Below are 18,777 nucleotides of genomic sequence, written 5' to 3' on the forward strand. Positions count from 1 at the left end.
GTATGCAAAATTCATGAAGTCCTTGTTTTTTATTGCTGAGTAGTACTCTAATATGTATAAATTCCATACTTTCTTCATCCATTCTTCCATTGAAGGGCATCTAGGTTGCTTCCAGGTTCTGGCTATCACAAACAATGCTGCTATGAACATTGTAGAGCATATACTTTTGTTGTATGATAAGGCCTCTCTTGGGTATATTCCCAAGAGTGGTATTGAAGGAGACAGAGACAGAGACCCAAATTGGAGCACAGGACTGAAATCTCAAGGTCCAAATCAGGAGCAGAAGGAGAGAGAGCACGAGCATGAAACTCAGGACCGCGAGGGGTGCACCCACACACTGAAACAATGGGGATGTTCTATTGGGAACTCACCAAGGCCAGCTGGCCTGGGTCTGGAAAAGCCTGGGATAAAACCGGACTCTCTGAACATAGCGGACAATGAGGACTACTGAGAACTCAAGAACAATGGCAATGGGTTTCTGATCCTACTGCACGCACTGGCTTTTTGGGAGCCTAGGCAGGTTGGATGCTCAACTTACTAGACCTGGATGGAGGTGGGGGTTCCTTGGACTTCCCACAGGACAGGGAACCCTGATTGCTTTTCAGGTTGGGGGGAGACTTAATTGGGGGAGGGGGAGGGAAATGGGAGGCGGTGGCGGGGAAGAGACAGAAATCTTTAATAAATAAATAAATTAAAAAAAAAGAAAAAAAAAAAACCTCTTCCGACCTCCAGATTGCTTGCCAAGCCACAGCAGTGCCAGGCATCTCAGGCCCCCTGGGGTTCTCCTGTGAGAGAGGCGTCCTGCACACAAGCAATCCCACATCCGGCTCCCAGTCGTGGGATTACAGAACTGGAGGCAGTTTCCCTCTGGACCCAGCAAAGACTTGTGAATGGGTACTTGCAAGTCCAGTTTGAGTCCCCAGACACCCTGCAGTCTCCTACGGAAATTTATCTAAATCCCTCGGCGGCGAGGATTAGGAGCTTTGCCTTGCATCTCCTCCCCAGTTCTCTGTCTGCATCTCTGACCACAGCCGCTGCTTTCTTACTGGCACACCCTGGCAAGGTCCCTTTGACTTTGCTCTCTCACTACCATAGTGCCATGCTATGATTCTCCCTGCCCATCTACCCTTAACAGATCCACCCTCGTTTGCTCCTGCCTGCTCTGGCTCTTGTAGCCTGCAGGTTCTGCTACTTCCTGGCTTTCTTTCACCTTACAGACAGACTGCAGACCCAGTGTGTGGTCTCTGTTTCTACCTGCAGTCCTGCAACTTGTTTTTCTGTCTGTTAAAAAAAATCCTGTCTAGTTTGTATGCATGGATTAAATATGTATGAATCATGTGGTCACTACATACTTGTTTTAACAAGTCTTGGATGTCTGGGATTGTATGTTCTGTATGTCTTGGTTATAGCTCAGCTGATTATGACACATAGCTGCCCAGACTCAGAATTTGCACATGGGCTTTGCTGAATCTGGATGTGATGACAGAGAAAGTTTATTTATGCTGGTCTACCTTATTTTAATGAAAAACAGCTAAGAAAATTATGAATGGTTAAAAATCTGTAACAAAAGTTAAAAACTAGTAACTCCAAATTTAAACTATTCTAGAAAACTCCACGTGGGCATTTGCCATATTGAGTAAGGATGAAAAAGAAAGAGGTCATATGACCTCATAGCCATCTTAGATAGAGGACATATGACTTCGTTGCCATCTTAGATAAAGGTGAGCACGTGGAAATGGGTCCACCAGTAGACATTAGGTTTCCACGTTATCTTTGATTAGGACAGATTTCTGTATAATTCCTGTCCTGTCCTAAAAACAAGGTTTATGAAATCTAAGGTTTAAAATGATGGTTTACTAAAGTATCAAAGCTACACCTCTATACATCCATGTACAGGGATGTGACTTGTTGACAATCAGATTTTACAATAATGTTAAAACTTGGTTTTGTCTTCCACAGATTATGATTATGGTCTATGTTTGAGGATCACAGCTGAACACTAGAATCTGAGATATTCCTATTTTACCATGCATAAACAAACTGACAAAGGGTTTCCCTTACTAAGGTCTATTCAAGTTAACAAAGACCAATTTAAAAATATATGTCTAGCCTTCTTACTTTTACTAACATTGGCAAGCTGTAGCTAATTTGCTAAACTACTAAAGACATACAAGTTAACCATTAATTACCTCATAAAGGATCAACTTCTTTGATATGTTCAGATTTAGCTTTAGTTAAGCCTAACATTTATCTAATTTAGGTACAGCTAACAGATTTTGGTCCTCTGATCCTCAAACACTTCAGAGATCTGAGAATGTGGCATTTTAATAAAAAAGGTTCTCATGATAGAGAGATGCCAGCTACAGGCAGCATCCTATCTCTGCTCCAAGAAGATACATGGCCGCAGAAGAACTTCCATCCACACAGCAAAAAACTGCTTTGTACTTTAAACTACTGTCAAGACCCTGTCCAGACTGAGAACAATAAAAAAAATCCAAGAAAGGTTAGGCCACTCTCCCCAAATTCCTGCTCCACAGAAAAATCTGTCAGATCTCCTGGGCTTGACAGCTAAAGACTGATAGTGCCTGACGGCCACAGAGAGACCTGGGAGAGCTGCCCTAGGGAGCTGCAAAGCTGCTCACTTCTGCTCCCTCGGGTAAAATTTACCCTTCTCGGGTCTGATGGGGTTTGATGACTAGGGTACCGATAGCCTTACCAGTTTAATAGCTCTCCCCTGACCCCGAAGACTACAACCACTTGGTAGCTCATTAGTTCATTAGTTAAGTTTCCTGGTAAAGACACAGAAAGGCTTGCCTCATTCACAAGCTTCATAGTACAGGATAAACAGGTTTTAGATGTAATTCAGAGGTTCAGAGTTTTAACGTTGATAAACTCAATTTTTGGATAAACTCATAACTACAAACAGTTTTCAAGAGTCCTTAAATTTCTGTGGATTTTACTGTTCCTAGCTTTTAAGAATAATGTTGTAGGATATTATTTTAAGGTCTGTTACTTTTATCTGTATGTCAAGCTGGGTTACTTTTCCTGTCTTAAAACAGAGCTTAACAGCCAATGCCGAGGCAAAAGAAGGGATAGGCGGGGCTGGCAAGCACAGAGAATATTAGAATGAAAAGTCTAGGAGGAGAGGAAGAAGAAACAAGAGGAAGGGGGAGGACTTCATGAGCCAGTCACCCTGTTATACAGCCAGATAAAGAATAAGAAAAGAAAAGGCATATAGGATAAGAGAAAGATAAAATCCCTCAGGTCAAAGATAGATGAAACTAACAAGAAACAAGGCAAGCCAAGGCCGAACATTTATAATTAAGAATAAGCCTCCATGTGTGATTTATTTAGGAGCTGGCTGGCAGGCCTCCCAAAAGAGCAAAGAGCCAAAAGAGTAAAAAACAACCAAATACAGAATAGGTTAGCAATAGAGAGTGTATGGAACCCTGCAGACATGTTGAATTCTCTTCTCCTCCTTCACTTGTTCAACTTCTTTTTTCAGTAAATTTCCTCGTTTGTCTTCTAAAAATGTTCATACCTTTTATACCCAAAGCCATAGCCTTTTGCTATGACATCAAGATACAAATCTGTTTCAGCTGTTTTATAGACACCTGCATGTTCCTGCTACTGTATCAAGGAATCTGGCCTGGGGGGGTCAGTCTCTAGACAGGTCCACTCCTCCTGCCAGACTTGTACCAAGGTCAACCCACAGGTTGATGTGGGATTCCCCTCTGTATGCTGTGATTACCATTGATAAATAAAGAACTGCTTTGGGCCTATAGCAGAGCTATAGAGGAACAGAGATAGCAGGGAAAAACTACCCTGAATCTTGGGAGAAAGGAGGCAGAGTCAGGGGAAGCCATGGGGTTGCTGAAGACAGATGTGCTGAAACTTTGCTGGTTGGCCATGACCCCATGGTGTTGCACAGATTAATGGAAATGGGTTAAATTAAGATATAAGTATTAGCCAATAAGAAGTGAGAGCTAATGGGCCAAGCAGTGATTTAATTAATATAGTTTCTATGTGTTTATTTTATGGAATCCGGGTGGCTGGGGAACAAACAAGTGGTCTCCTTCCAACAACAGGTGGCCTTCCAGATATGGCAGCCCCTGCACACCAGTTTTGAGGACACCAACCTGCTGAGAACTAACAGGTTGATTTCATCCACATGCCCACTCAAAAAAGCTCTGTTTTCTTTAAATTCTTGACACCCTTACAGGATGGACAGAGAAACAGCAGGTGCAATGGCTCAAGTACTCCTGAAGAAAGCATAATCCCCTAATGTGGCACGCCATCCCCCCAAGCTCCTGAGACATCAGTGGAGGTACCACCTCTCCAGACTCAAGGGCGTATCTGCTCTTTTGTCTGGCTCATTCACCCTTGTCTCTTCTGTACAACCAAGGCACATCTCTATTCCATTCTCTCTGGCAGTCTTCACTCTTCCCCCGGCTAGCCCTGTTCATAGGGCCAGTGTTAATTACCTATTTTTTCTCTTAGCAACCTGACTCTCCACTCCCTCAAGGAACAGATGCCTGAGGTCTCCAGGATGGCAGCTAACCGAATGTTTCTCCACCCACTAAGCTTGAGTCCACCAACTCCCTAGTCCCCCTCCCCAAGTCATCCCATGCAAGCAGGAAGTAGCCAGACTTGAACTGGCACCCACATACTGAAGGAGTCTGGGATGTTCAAGTGGACCTATGCCTTGGAGGTGGAGGGAACCACTCCAAACCCTGCCCAGTCTCAGAAAGCCCACAGAGATGCTCAAGACCATACCTACAGGATATTTAAATGACCTCCTAAGAAAAGGTCATGTGGTTTCTCCTTTCCCCCAAGACCATTCTGGAGTTGCTTTGCTCATTACACCTGGACTTTTAATTTGGCCTGATCTGACTTATTGCATCGGCAGAGGATACCCAATAACCAGGGATCCCATAATTATCCGTGAGGAATAGAAGAAGCCTTGGGTAAAGGTGGAAGGGGCAGATAACTTCCTGAGTGAATGTGCATTACCGACATGGGCAGAGCCTTCCTCTGGTCAGTGTGCACTGGGTACATAAAATATCAAGCATAGCTTCCTCCTTTGCTATGACTATAAGCTGAGACTCCTCCCCTACAGAGACTGTGGTGGTATGAATGAAAATGGTCCTCATTGGCTCATATATTTAATTGTTTAGCTCCCAGTTGGTGGACTGTTTTAAAATTAAGGGATGGCCTTGTGGGAATTGTGTCCTTGAGATTAGGGTGTGAGGTGTCAAAATGCCGCGCGTGCACAATTCAGTCTCTCTCTCTCTCTGTCTCTCTCTCTCTGTGTCTGTGTGTCTCTCTGTCTGTGTCTCTGTCTCTCTCTCTCCTGCTACTGGTGGATCCCAGCTACAGCCCCATTGCCATGCCTACCTGCCTTCCTGCTTTGCTCCCTGACATTATAGTCATGGACTCACCTTCTAAAACTGTAAGCAAGGATCCAATTAGATGTCTTCTTGTATAAGCAACCTTATCCATGATGTCTCTTCACAACAACAGAAGAGTAACTAAGACAGTGATCTCCTAGCAAGATTAGCTAAACTTACCTCCTTGTTCACCTGCATACAATAAACCCAACTCCTTGATTCAGATGTATAAATTAAATACACTGAGTGTCTGGGATGCTGCAGGTGATGGTGTGTCTCCATCAGAGCACATGACCTACATGATCCAAGCTTTTCTTGGGTCTGTGTGTCTGTCCATTTTCATTCTCTCATCACCCTAGTCAGGTTCCCAGGGTCAAATCAGGCAGGATATGGTACTATACCTTGTATATTTTGAAAATATTCTACAACAGACCACCTTCACACCATTAAATAGCCACTTCTTTACAATTTTCAGTGCAAACACCCAGCTGTATGTTCCTCACCTTTTCAACAGGGAGGAGAGTTTGCAGGAGCCGAACAGAGAGCAGAGCAATGCTGACGAAAGCCATCCTGTGGTGCACTAGCAGAGCCTCGGTTCGCTCCAGGCTGAAGCTGGTTTTACGGTAACAGATGGTTTCTCCAAGGGAACCTAATACTTGAAACAGTTTCTCTTTCTGAAAACATTCAAATAAGACAAAACTAAACAAAACAATCAACTTTGCATATAAATATACAAATGTCATTGAGAAGAAATTGTTAAAATGCTATTAATAATCCGACACAGAAACTTATGCCACTCAACAAAAACAACCAACATCAGATGATAAAAAAAGGAAAAAGAAATGACAAATGCATTGACATTGTAAAGAAAGTCACCAGTTCTTCAGTACTAAATGAAAAAGCCTAACTAATGATGACAAAAACAACAAAATACAGAAAAACTTCTCCCATTTCCACTGCCTAGTTTTCCAAAATGGAGCACACAAACATATGAACCTTGCTTCAAATGTGTGTCTGAATATGTGCTGAATACAGTGGCAAATATAATGGGAGTAGAGGAAGTAATTTGACAGACATATTCTCAAATGGATTCAAATATTATTAAATAATAATAAAGCAGAAGCCAACTAAAAAAAAAGGTCAAATTACATCAACTTTCTTCTCAAGTAATAATGTTATTTCAAGAGGAAAATATTTTACCATTATGAATTTCCATGTAACTTACCACTTAACCAGAACACTGTATCTTTTATATTGAAAGGTACATATAACATAAAGAAAATCATAAAGCATAAATAAACTGACTTGCCAAGTTATGACAATATAGACCAAAATATATTCTATGTATACTTGATATAATCCCTAACTACCTGCGTTCCTAACAGACAGCTTCCATGAGCCAGTACAGCAGAACAGTGACAGAACACTGGAAATCTTATCCCCAACGCAGTGCACAGAAAACCACCTGTGAACTAAGGACACTGGACACTCACTACAAACTACTTGGGAATTTAAAAGCAATGAGACATGAAAGACTGTTTGCCAGGAAGCTACAATGGCAGTGACAGAGATTGCAATGAAATGAAAATGAAGGACAACAGGAGGAGCTGGATGTTACCTGAAAGAAAGGCATAGCTCCCAGCTCCTTGACCAAATTGTCATGTATAGAAGGGAAAATGTAGACTTGATTTTTATATGCAAAGTAGAACGAGGTACAAATCTAATTTTAGTAAGTGCTTAGCAATAATTTTAGCAAGTGCTTAGCAATAATTTTTTTGTTTTAACAAAAATGATTTTCTCTATTTATTTCAAATGAATAAAAGTATTCAATTCTAGGGAAGATTCATTATACTGTACATAAAGAATGTTAGACACGACTGAACTATTTAGAATTATCTTGAAATATGATTATATATCCTTAAATACTTAATCTCTAAATTGATAACAGTACGTTTTGTTACCCCTTTAATGACTTAACAACAATATTCTATCTTTTATATTAAATTTGGCCAAAGTAGGAACAAAAAGAAATTTCAGGTTTTTTCTTCTTTTAATATAACAATGAATAAAATAGCTTTTATCAAGAAGGTATTAATTCTTAAATAAACCACGTATACTTTCAAGTACTAATATTTAACCTTAGCATTTCTTATGTACCAACTGGTATTTGTATGACAGATTTAACCTTTAAAGTTAAAAAAAAAAATTCATTGAGTAACAAAAGATCAGTAACCAGAAGTGAAAGTGAATGACTAACTTTCACAGATGAATGTTCTGGCCAAGAATCTTCAAGCTAATTTAAGAAAAAACTGATAATCCATTCCTCACATTTCTAAGGATAAAATCACTTGCCGAAAACCTTCAATATGTGAAAAAAAATCTACTTTTTAAAAAAAGGACTATGAAGGAGCATAACTTTTAAAGAAAAAAAATTTAAAGAATTATTTTATAAGGTACCAGAGATGTAGTTCAGTTGGTTGTATGATTGTTCAACATGCAGAAAGCTCTAAATTTAGTGCTTTGGAAAGGTATCTCATGCTTGTAATCCCAGCATTTGGGAAGTGGAGACAAGAGGACCACAAGGTCAGCATCATTTCCACTACACAGCAAGTAGGGAAGCCAGCCTAGGATACATGAGACTCTGTCTCAAAAACAGAAGCTATAATCATAAATTGAAAAGTTTAAAAACATATTAGACCTATATGTCACTTATTTATCTTTTCAAGACGCATATGTATCATTTAAAAAAAACACAATAGATATTTATATACACAGTGCTGTTATATTTAGGAGTTTAATGGCCTCCAATATCTAAGGGCTAAAGGCTTGGTCTCCAGGGTGATGCTACCAAGAGGCAGAGCCCCGTTGGAATATCCTTAAGTCCCTGGAGGTTTTTATTTGAAGAGGGCTGAAGGACCCTTTACCTCTTTCCCTTTCTTTTTGCTTTCTGGCGATGAGGTATGCAGATTAACATCATGCAAAGACCGCCATTGCTATCACACACACTTACTTGAAACCCAAAGCAACTGGGCTGAATGAATGAATGAAATTTATGCCCTGGCAATGCTGGCACATGCATGGGCAGCCCCTATATGGCGGTTCTGTTGAACCTGTCAATATTGGTTTCATAGTCTAAGTTGATGAGGACAACTGATTAGGTCTCTTCCTTAAGAAGGCACCAGATCTCATTACAGATGGCTGTGAGCCACCATGTGGTTGCTGGGAATTAAATTCAGGACCTTTGTAAGAGCAGGCAGTGCCAAAACTGCCTCTTCCCAGAGTTCTCATACTCTGGCTGATGGAGGAAGGTCATTGGTTAAAAAAAATAAAGAAATTGCTTTGCTGGCCCTCATAGGTTAAAACATAGGTGGGAGGAGTAAACAGAACAGACTGCTGGGAGGAAGAGGAAGTGAGCTCAGACTCCACAGCTCTCCTCTCGGGAGGAGACGCCTCAGAAGAGACGCCATGCCCCGCTCCCGGGCAGACACACGCGATGAAGCTCCGACCCAGGATGGACGTAGGCTAGAATCTTCCCGGTAAGACCGGTGCTCACAGATTATTAGACATGGGTTGATCGGGATATCAGAATTAGCCAGTAAGGGCTAGAGCTAAAGGGCCAAGCAGTGTTTAAATGAAACAATTTGTGTGTTGTTATTTTGGGGCATAAGCTAGCAGGTGGCTGGGGTGTTGGGGACGCAGCCCCGCTGCTCCTATCACTACACTCTGGCTGTCCTGGCTACTGGCCAATCAGTATTTTATTAAACCAATAGAAGTGACAAATCTTTACATGGTACAAGACCATTGTCCCACAGCATTGCTGTGATTATGTCTGTCTATACTTAATTAAGATTTGTTTGGGCTGTTGGAAAATGGACTGTTAGTAATCCTTGGGAATAGAAGTCAGAACATAAAGACACAAGTAAAATACACATAATGCAGCTATTTACATAATGAACACTTGCATATTAATTAGATTTCTGATGCTAATGCTTGAGATAATTAACTTGTCAAGAAAAAAGAGGAAAGGCTCAGTCTGTAGTTGTCACCTAGACACAGAGGTGAGAATAACTCACTGATAGAAGGTACCAAGCCATGTGGCTAACACAAACAAGAATTATGGGTTAATTTAAGATGTAAGAGTTAAGTTAATAAGAAAGCCTGAGCTAATAAGCCAACCAGTTTAAAATTGATGTAGGTCTCTGTGTGTTTCTTTGGGACTGAACAGCTGGGGGACCAGGCGGGACAGAAACCTCTGTCAGCAGAGTAACAGAAAATTCAGTAACTCTAAGTCATCAGAAGGGCTGGGACTACAGCTAGGTGGACAGAACATGACCAGCACATTCAAGGTTCTGGGTTTGATTCCCAACATTTACAAAACACTAAACAATTTATCTTAAAAGCACAAAACTGTCATGTCAAAGGAAAGAAAAACAAAAAGAAAAGGCCCTGTAGTGCCTACAAGCAATTAATGTAGCAAGAACATTGACAGAGGGGACCATGGAGTCTGACAGTCAGAATGATTTGAGAAGATGGAAATGCTGTGGAGGCTGAGATGGTGAGAAGCTAAAACCAAAGGACTGCACATGAGCACATTGCACAGAATGAAGTCTTCAAGTCAGACACAGTTCTACCCGTCCCTGCTGAGATGTAGATAGGACACTAAAAATTCAAGTCTCAACCAATGGAAGTCACTAGAAATCAATGGAGACATCCAATAGGAGACCCAGTAGAATCTAGACCTATATAAGGAGGATACTCTAGGACTATAGTTTTTCGCTCTTGATACTATTGATACTTTCAGCTAAAAACATATTTCATATGAGGAGCTGTCCTAGCTTCTGTCTATTAGATGGCACTGCCACTCCAGGTATGAGACGTAAAATGTTTCTAGACACCGCCAAATGTCCATTGGAAGACAAAAGTGTTCAACGTTATGAGACACTTTCTAGCAAAACTTTAAATAGGCCTCAGTGAAGTGAGACTGCTCTGCAAATAACTTAGCCACGTGTTAGAACAGACTGTAATTCCACAAGGACAAATGCATTAAAAATCAAGACACACAGTGTAACATCCAGCCAGGCATGAGGATGCATACCTATAATCTCAGCACTGAAGGCTGGAGCAGGAAATCTTCAAGGTCAAGGCCAACCTGGAATATCTAGCAAGACTGTGTCTCAAATATAAAAATAAAACGAAAGACAAGTGAATAATATCTATTTTTTTAAAAGATCGTTTATATAAGGCACTGAGAAAGCTAAGACAAAATCCCACATCTGTTCAAGAAAAAAGAAGAGAAAAAATACCCATCAAATTGAGGAATGCAGAGAACTTCCTCCCACTTCATACGAGCACATATGAAAACAGGAGAACTCAGACTGTATCTAGTCCTTAAAGGCACAGCACATCCACTCCCATTGCACTCAATGTTGTAGCCAGAGCAATGGGGCAACAAAAGAAATTAAAGAATATCTAAACTGACTAAACAGAAATAAAGCTGTCTTTATTCATAGATAACATCCTAACACTGTTTATTCACAAATAGTATGATTCTATAGAGAGAAAATCATAAAGAAATTACCAAAGCCAAAACAATGAGAGAAAAAGCCTCTGAGGATCAACAAATTCAACAAGGTCACAAGGTAAAAGATAATACAGAACACTGTTGTATTTCTAGACACTAGGACAAATCGAACACTTTTCTTTAAAATTCATTACGATGACATTAATGTAAGAAATTTCATGGAGAGAAATCTAAGTTACATTTTTATGAGATATATTTTTACCTTTTTTGAAAACAAACTAAGTCAATATAACTTTTTTCTTAAAATTGTAAGAAAAAAAGGAATTCTTCCAAGTAACTTTAAGGTACAATATTTCAACTGTATGTCCTAAAGTTTAAATTTACCCTAACTCAGAAAGAACTGCTAGAAAACACTGAGATATCTGAATTGTTCCATGGTAGCAATGTTGCTATTCTGAAGCTATTTTATAAATTCTAACAATTTAAGTTAATTATTCTGCTCTTGCTATAAACTAATACTTTCTATGAGAAAAAGTATAAGAAAAACTTAAAATCAGAAAATAGCAATACAACTGGTGAATCTTTAAATTAGATACCATAGTTCTCTGTTACAGAAAGGAAGGATTGTGTGAAAACCATCATAACCGAGTGGCCTCTTATTGTTCTCCACAGATTTGTTTCTATTAATGTAAAACAAATCACTGAGGAAAAGATTCATTTAGATGTATATAAAATAAGCCTATCATGTATTTTGCCAGAAAGTAAAACCTACTATACCCTAAAGAAGATTATTCTCACCACATCTATAGCAAAGAGGCTGCTATCATCCCAGATGTCAGGTGAAATTGCTTGTCCAATGAGCATCAGGTCCTCTGCAAGTAGTTCCAGAACTCTAATTATCATTTCTCGGCTACCTAGATATAGAAACAGGAGAAAGGCAAGGGGGGAAAAGTCAGTCAATTTTCAGGTAATCTTTTGGACCCCCTAGCTAGGCATGATCCCAAAGTCCTATTTCCCCATCTTTGACATTTCTAAAACTGATGGCAAGATGAATGAGGACGTCACAATCTGAATACAACAAACCAAATGGACTCATAAGTGGAAAAGTTACTCAAAAGTAGAAATAACTAAAAATACCATGAAACAGATTTAACCAATTTCAAATTCAGAGTCTATCCATGTTACATATTATATGCAACAAAACAAGCAAATTTAGAGAATGCATTCTAATCACTTCTGTCTAACAACACAAGCTTTAAGTTTTATCACATATGAGTATTTTTATACCTAAGAGTAACATAGAAAGTTAATTCTGTACCACAGAAACTAAAAGAATAAATGTCCAGCCACATAATCGTCTACTAAACAAATTATAAGAAATACCATCCATAGCTGAGGATGTAGCTAAGTTGGTTGGGTGCTTGCTAGCTTGCTTGAGGCCCTGGTTTCTTTCCCTGCATGTCCAACACCAGTTCGTAAGGCACACCTCAGATCCCATTACTCAAGAGGTGATGGCAAGAAGATCAGAAGTTCAATGAAGCACAAATAATAAAACCCAGAGTCAGATACTGGGGTTCAACCCAAAAGCCAGAAAAGAAAAGCAGTCAAGCCACTAGAGAAGTCTTAGTCTCTCTCTCTCCTCCCATTTTATTCTCTCTAGTACTAGGATTAAAGACATGTGACTCCCTAGTACTGGGATGAAAGGTTTGAGCCACCACCACCTGGATTTAGTTCTGCACTGATCTTGTGTAGCCCAGGGTGGTCTTGAACTCAGAGATCCATCTCCCTTTGTCTCCCAAATCCTGGGATTAAAGATGTGTGCCACCACTGCCTAACATCTGGTGGCTTAGCTTTGCCCTTCTGATCTTCAGGCAAGCTTTCTTATTAAAACACAAATAAAATATAGTTCTTGAGCTATGTAGTAAGTTTAAGTCCAGGCTGGGACACCTGAGACTCTGTCTAAAAGACAAACAAACAAAAACACCACTACCCACAAACATTCCGAGACATGCTGTGCTAACTAGACATGGTGGTACACCACACCTTTGATACCAACACCACTTTACATAACCTGTTCTTGATCACATTACCAGGCCATCTCAAAAGAACACACCAACACTCCCCTAAAAGCAACCACTAATCTCTTTTTTTAGGTGAGACTCAAAACAAAAGCATTTCCAAAATTCTGAGTGAGGCAAATTTTCAAATAAGATTATCCTATCCTTCACCTTAAAGGTTAATTCCTAACGAATTATTAGTTAAACAAACTCCTGAATCACAGAGATCTACATTCATTTTTTCATAACAGCTGGAGCAAACTCTCTCTGAACCTCTTACAATGCTGAACAATTACAAATTATGCAATAATTTACTGCAAAAGGGCAAGGGAACATTTAGAAATTTTTATGTGCAAGATATAGCTTTATAATTATCAATCTGACTTTTTACAACAAATTAAAGAAAGGTTAAATGGAAAATCATTAAGTCTAAAACTGTTCTTCCCGCTATACCAAACGAATAAACAGAAACACTTGATGATGCCAAAGTTCACCTCTCCATCACACAGCATTGTAGGGTGTCAAGTGTGCACTCACACCCGCTGTGGCAAGGAAAGGGGCAGGGCTTGCCGAGGCATAAGTGCTTCCCAAATTTACACCTTTGTTCCACTTTCCTCCCCATCACCTCCACGCAGCAAAAGAACAAAAACAGAAAAATCTTAAAATTTAAACTAGTAATGTGGGATTTATTTTGATAATTAAACTAACAAAGGCAAAACTCATTTATATTTTTTAACTTGACAAGTTTATCAACTGCAAAAATGTGTAGTTTTAGGCATGAGTACTTGTCTAGAAATCATAAAAACCTGGTTCAATTTCCAAAACTGAGGGAGAACATAAAGACTCACAGAATAAAAATCATTACTGCATCCAGTACTTTGTTTACATTGAAAAAAGTTGAAAAGCAGGGACTGCATTTAGAGCCTTTGGTCAAGGTCCTGCTGTTGGCCATCTGAGATTAGCTAAGTCCAAAACCATTTGAAGCCCTAGCTTCCTCCTTTGAAAACGTGAGGACAAAAATACTAACTGCCACTGCTGAATAAGAAAGTAGGTTGCTGACAGATACAGGCTATAACCCTCATGAAATCAAGTACCAATATACCACCAACTGAGCAGCAGGGACTCTACAGAGGGCTTCATTAACAGACTCTGGTAGAGACGAGTCATCTTGTCCCTGTTACCACTCTTTAGGAAAAGCATAAGTAGTACACATGAGTAAATTGTGACCCAGAATATTTGGGGGCTGCTTTACAGGAAAAAATATGTTATAATAATCGGGAGGTGGTGGCACATGCCTTTAATCCCAGCACTCAAGAGGCAGAGACAGGCAGATCTCTATGAGTTCAAGGCCAGTCTGGTCTACAAGAGCTAGTTCCAGGTCAGCCAGGGCTGTTACACAGAGAAACCATGTTTCAAAAACCAAAACAAACAAATAAAAAATTATAAAGTATAAAGGTAAGGAATCCAGCTTCAAGGTTTGGTTACCATTTCCTGGCTTATAAGATATAAATTCAGCTGGAGAGATGGCTCAGCAGTTAAGAGCACTGGCTGCTCTTGAAAAAGACTCAGGTTTGATTCCCAGCATCCACATGGTGGTAAGGGGATCTGATGCCCTTTTCTGCTCTCCATGGACACAAGCACAAACAGCCAGACACATAGAAATAAATAAATCTCTCTCTGAAAGGCATGAGCAACGGAGACTAAAGAGTGAGAGAGATTTTTGTTGTTGGTCTTAATGTATCTTTCTTAACTGTTTTCACCTAAATTTTATAGTTAATGTTCATGTATTTAAAATACAGAAGAAGCCCTTGATAATAAAAATCAATCAATAAAAAAAATACTCTATTTGAATATAAGCATGGCACCCACATTTAATAAAGTAAAAAAGGAGAGAAGTTCATTAATTTCATTAGAGAGCTAAGTAAAAATAGATACTAAAAACCTTAATATGAAAGAGAAGGAGCTAGTCAGCCGTAGGAGACACATAAACACAGTCTGTAAGAAAGGAGATTCCGGACACGCTAACCTGTTCTTAGCAGAGGAACCGCTGCCTCCAGGATGGAGATACAGAACTGGGGAAGACTGAGCTGCTGGAACTGCAGCTCCAGTGCATCCTCCGTCTCCAGCTCCGACAGATCTTCATGTGCCACGTCCAAAGAAGGCACAGATATCCTAGAGTTCACGTGAGCATGTGCACTACTCCCGCTGGAGAGTAAACAAAAGGCAGACCTTGAGTTAAGGAAGCAAAGCTCCAACAGACCTGCTGTTCCCTGCTGCACAACAGAACTCACACAACTCACAATCACACTGATTCATGTAACAATTCTGACAAATTACACTAAATTCCATAGAGAGAGCATAGACTATACATGAAGGAGCGTGGGGTGCTGCTCAATGACACAGCACTTACCTATCATGTACTAGACTATGAACTTCATTACCACAAAAGAAAACTTGAACATGAAGTGGAAAATGTATTTATTTACACGTTGATTTTCATACTGATGATTCTGAAACACCACATTCCATAGCAGCAAACATGAGCAGCAACAACCCACTCACTTCTAAAACAAAATATGTAGGCTTACAGCAAAGCATCGAAGGGAGCCAGTTTATCCTCTGCTGAGGGCTTCTGTGATATTCGGCTACTGTTCTAAGTAAGCCAATGTGAGCAACTAAAGAATGGCCTCAAAGATACCATGGGAAATGGGTTACTTTATTAGCATATAATCAACATCATATAATGATTCTGGAAGGGGTTTCTCCACTAAAAAATTCTTACTTTAGGTCCTCAAAATTCTGATTTTTGTTATTCACAATTATAGCTGAATCATTGAGATATGCTATTAGGACATTTAAAACTGCCCAGATTTTATGCCTATTTCCTTATGCCTTAGCTTCAAGATGCCAAGCATCCCAAAATATGGACGTAAATCACCCAAGTTTCTCTCATGCCTGACAGACCCTGTGAGGGTGCTGTTCACACATATAGAACAAGGCAGTAAAGCATGCCTTATATCAAGGTAAAAAGAAAAATCTGTGAGTCATCAGTCAAGCACAGCATGAGCACTGTACTCTCCTGCCACACACAGCCCCAACTCTACTCCTTAGCAAGTGATTTCAACCCCTTGAAAATGCAGGCTTTTCTGTAAACAATGGCAATAATAACAATGACTATCCTATTATAAAACTGTCTGAAGGTCACTAAGATATCAAGAATGTAAAACATGTGGTACCAACACCATACTCATGAGTACCTGAATCTGTGTAAGCCTGTAACACAGCAGCAACACCAACCAAGCCAAGACACAGACTACCTTACTGAACATTATGTAGGACGGCAAGCAAGAGAAGACTACTGTCTTACAATATTTATGGCCTGGGATAAACTAACACAAAAATCCAATGCCATCCCTTCAAGTGAACATATGAAAACTCTGCATTCACACAGACAAATGATGCCCCTTGAAGAGTATCCATCTAAAAAATATCCTCTAACTATTCCTTTCCTATACAATTTTAAATTATGGTTAGACTTACAAAAATGTGTATAAAAATACCATTTAAAAATTTAAGTCAGGTATTGAGAGACAGTTTCATGGATAAAGGCACTTACCAGGAAAGTCTGATGACCTGAGTTAACCCCTAAAACACACGTAAAGGTTAAAAAGAGAACAAAACCCACAAAGTTGTCCTCTGACCGCCACACATTTGCAGAGCACAAATGCTGTCACGCTGGTTTGGTAACACTGAAAGTCAGTAAGAAAATATAAATGCGTACTGACTATGAAAGCTAGTGATTTTAACAAGCCTATACACAGGGCAATAATTCAAGAGGAGACAGGAAGGAACAATTCTGTCCACATAAAATACAAACAAGAACACAAGAGCCAGTCACCTGGAAGATACTGCATCCCAGTCCTGACCATCTCCTCGGGGCCGCTGGCCTGTACGCCCAACCACAGAAGGTCGAGGGCTGCTACTTCCTGGGGACGGGTTTGGGGAATGGTAAGTACCTCTTGCTTCATGGCAGTAAGACAAAGAAGAATTCTGGGAGATTGTATCTGGAGAAATAAAGAAATATAATTGCGCATTAGTAGTATAGAAACAGGCTTCTGATAATATGGATTATATCCACCAGTCTTCCAGAAAAATTAACAAGAGACAAAATGATTCCACAGGAACAAAATTCAAAGAGAAAAACAACCTTTCCAGAAAATATTCATACAACACATTCCTGACATTATATTAAGAAATTCTGGGTAGAGACTTCAAGACTGTGAAGCAGAACTAGGTAACATCTCCCAGATTTAAGTTCTCAAAGCAGGGGCTTGAACCACGTTCAAACACCAAACAAAATGAAACATCAATCTAAATATGAGCTAAAGGCATAAATGCTCCTCCCAGCCATTAGAAAATCTTCAAGGCAATGGATTCTTAGATATTGAAATCAAAAACATAAACAACCAATTAAAATGGATCAACTGACTTTATCACTTTAAAACTTTTGTTCATCAAAATATATATTACAAGAAAGTCTAAAGACAAAAAACAGTGTGGTAAAAATATTTGCAAAGTATATGTCTAGTAAGGGTTTAATATTTTGAATATATTAATGACTCCTAAAGCTCAACAGTAAACAAAGAACTAGCTAAAAATGGGCAAGGATATTAATACCCATTTCTCCAAAGAAGACAAAAAAATAAGAAACAGCACATGAAAAATCACTAGTGAGTTTGTCACTCATCATTAGTGTTTGGAGAAGCAAAGAGAAAGGACAGCAATAACCCACTTGGCACCTATGAAATGTTACAATAAGGAGCAAGAGCATGAGTAACTACGATATGCTCAAGCTTTATGCAGGGCTTGTAGAAAAGGAAAATACTGTGGCTACCATGAAGGGCTTGGAGACTTGCCAAAGCTAAAGAAAGACCTAGCATATGATCTTCAGCTCCATTCCTACACACACAAAAGACCCAAACACACACATGTAGGACACTGTTCACTGACACACGACTCAAGTTAGATACAACATACAGGCTCCTAAAGAGATGAATGGGTAAACAAATACGGCACATACGCACAATGGAAAACTCTTCAGCAATAGGAGGTAAAAAATACTGATACACGGTATAACAAAGATATGGCTTTAAAACATTACAAAGAAAATGAATCAGACACAAAACAACAAATTCTGTATGATCTCACATATATCTAGAATAGAGAAAATTCTCAATAAAATGAGAGTTTAACAGAGGGGTTAGGGAAAGAAGAAATGGGGAATTGTTACTTCATGCCTCTCTTTGGGGTAACAAACAATTTCTACAGAGAGCTGTAAAACTGAGCATTAAATGCATAGTGCATACTTTTTTAACAAGCCATAATTATGTTTATGTTATAAATGCATGTGAGCCAGGCTTAGTAGTGCATGTTTTTATTTCCAGAACTCGGGAGGCAGAGATAGGGAGGTAGAGATCAATATGAGTTCGAGGCCAGCTTCATCTACATAGTGAGTTTTAGGACAGCAAGAGCTACATAATGAGATCCTGTCTCAAAAAAATGAAATAAATAAATAAATAAATGTGTTCACATATGTCTATAGATAACACACAGGATAGTGAAAGAAGACATAATAGCATTCCATATCACGTGTGTATTTGCAAACAGCTAAAGACAATAATAAGCACACGATAGATACATAGATACATTGACAGAGGACAGAATTACAAGGGGAAGAATTAGCACCTCGCACTTCTCACAGTACTTCAAAAACTATGAAATGCTCACCCCTGTAACCTCTCCCACCTAC

At 39.5% G+C, this 18,777-nt stretch overlaps 1 protein-coding gene across 2 annotated transcripts in view; it reads right to left on the reverse strand.

Moving 5' to 3' along the window:
* Rttn (rotatin) overlaps positions 1–18,777 on the reverse strand; it is a 136,029-nt gene that overhangs the window by 108,050 nt on the left and 9,202 nt on the right. Inside the window, exons 8-11 of one of the 2 annotated variants that reach the window (XM_075968106.1) lie at positions 16,867–17,032; positions 14,995–15,173; positions 11,710–11,825; positions 5,894–6,064 (exon numbers count right to left, since the gene is read on the reverse strand). In XM_075968106.1, coding sequence (XP_075824221.1) covers positions 5,894–6,064; positions 11,710–11,825; positions 14,995–15,173; positions 16,867–17,032 — 632 coding nt within the window. Of the gene's footprint in view, positions 1–5,893; positions 6,065–10,485; positions 10,557–11,709; positions 11,826–14,994; positions 15,174–16,866; positions 17,033–18,777 lie in introns of those variants that run through there. The other variant, XM_075968107.1, reaches the window with a different exon arrangement.

This window comes from Microtus pennsylvanicus, chromosome 4, assembly GCF_037038515.1.
Source record: "Microtus pennsylvanicus isolate mMicPen1 chromosome 4, mMicPen1.hap1, whole genome shotgun sequence".
Lineage (NCBI taxonomy): Eukaryota > Metazoa > Chordata > Mammalia > Rodentia > Cricetidae > Microtus > Microtus pennsylvanicus.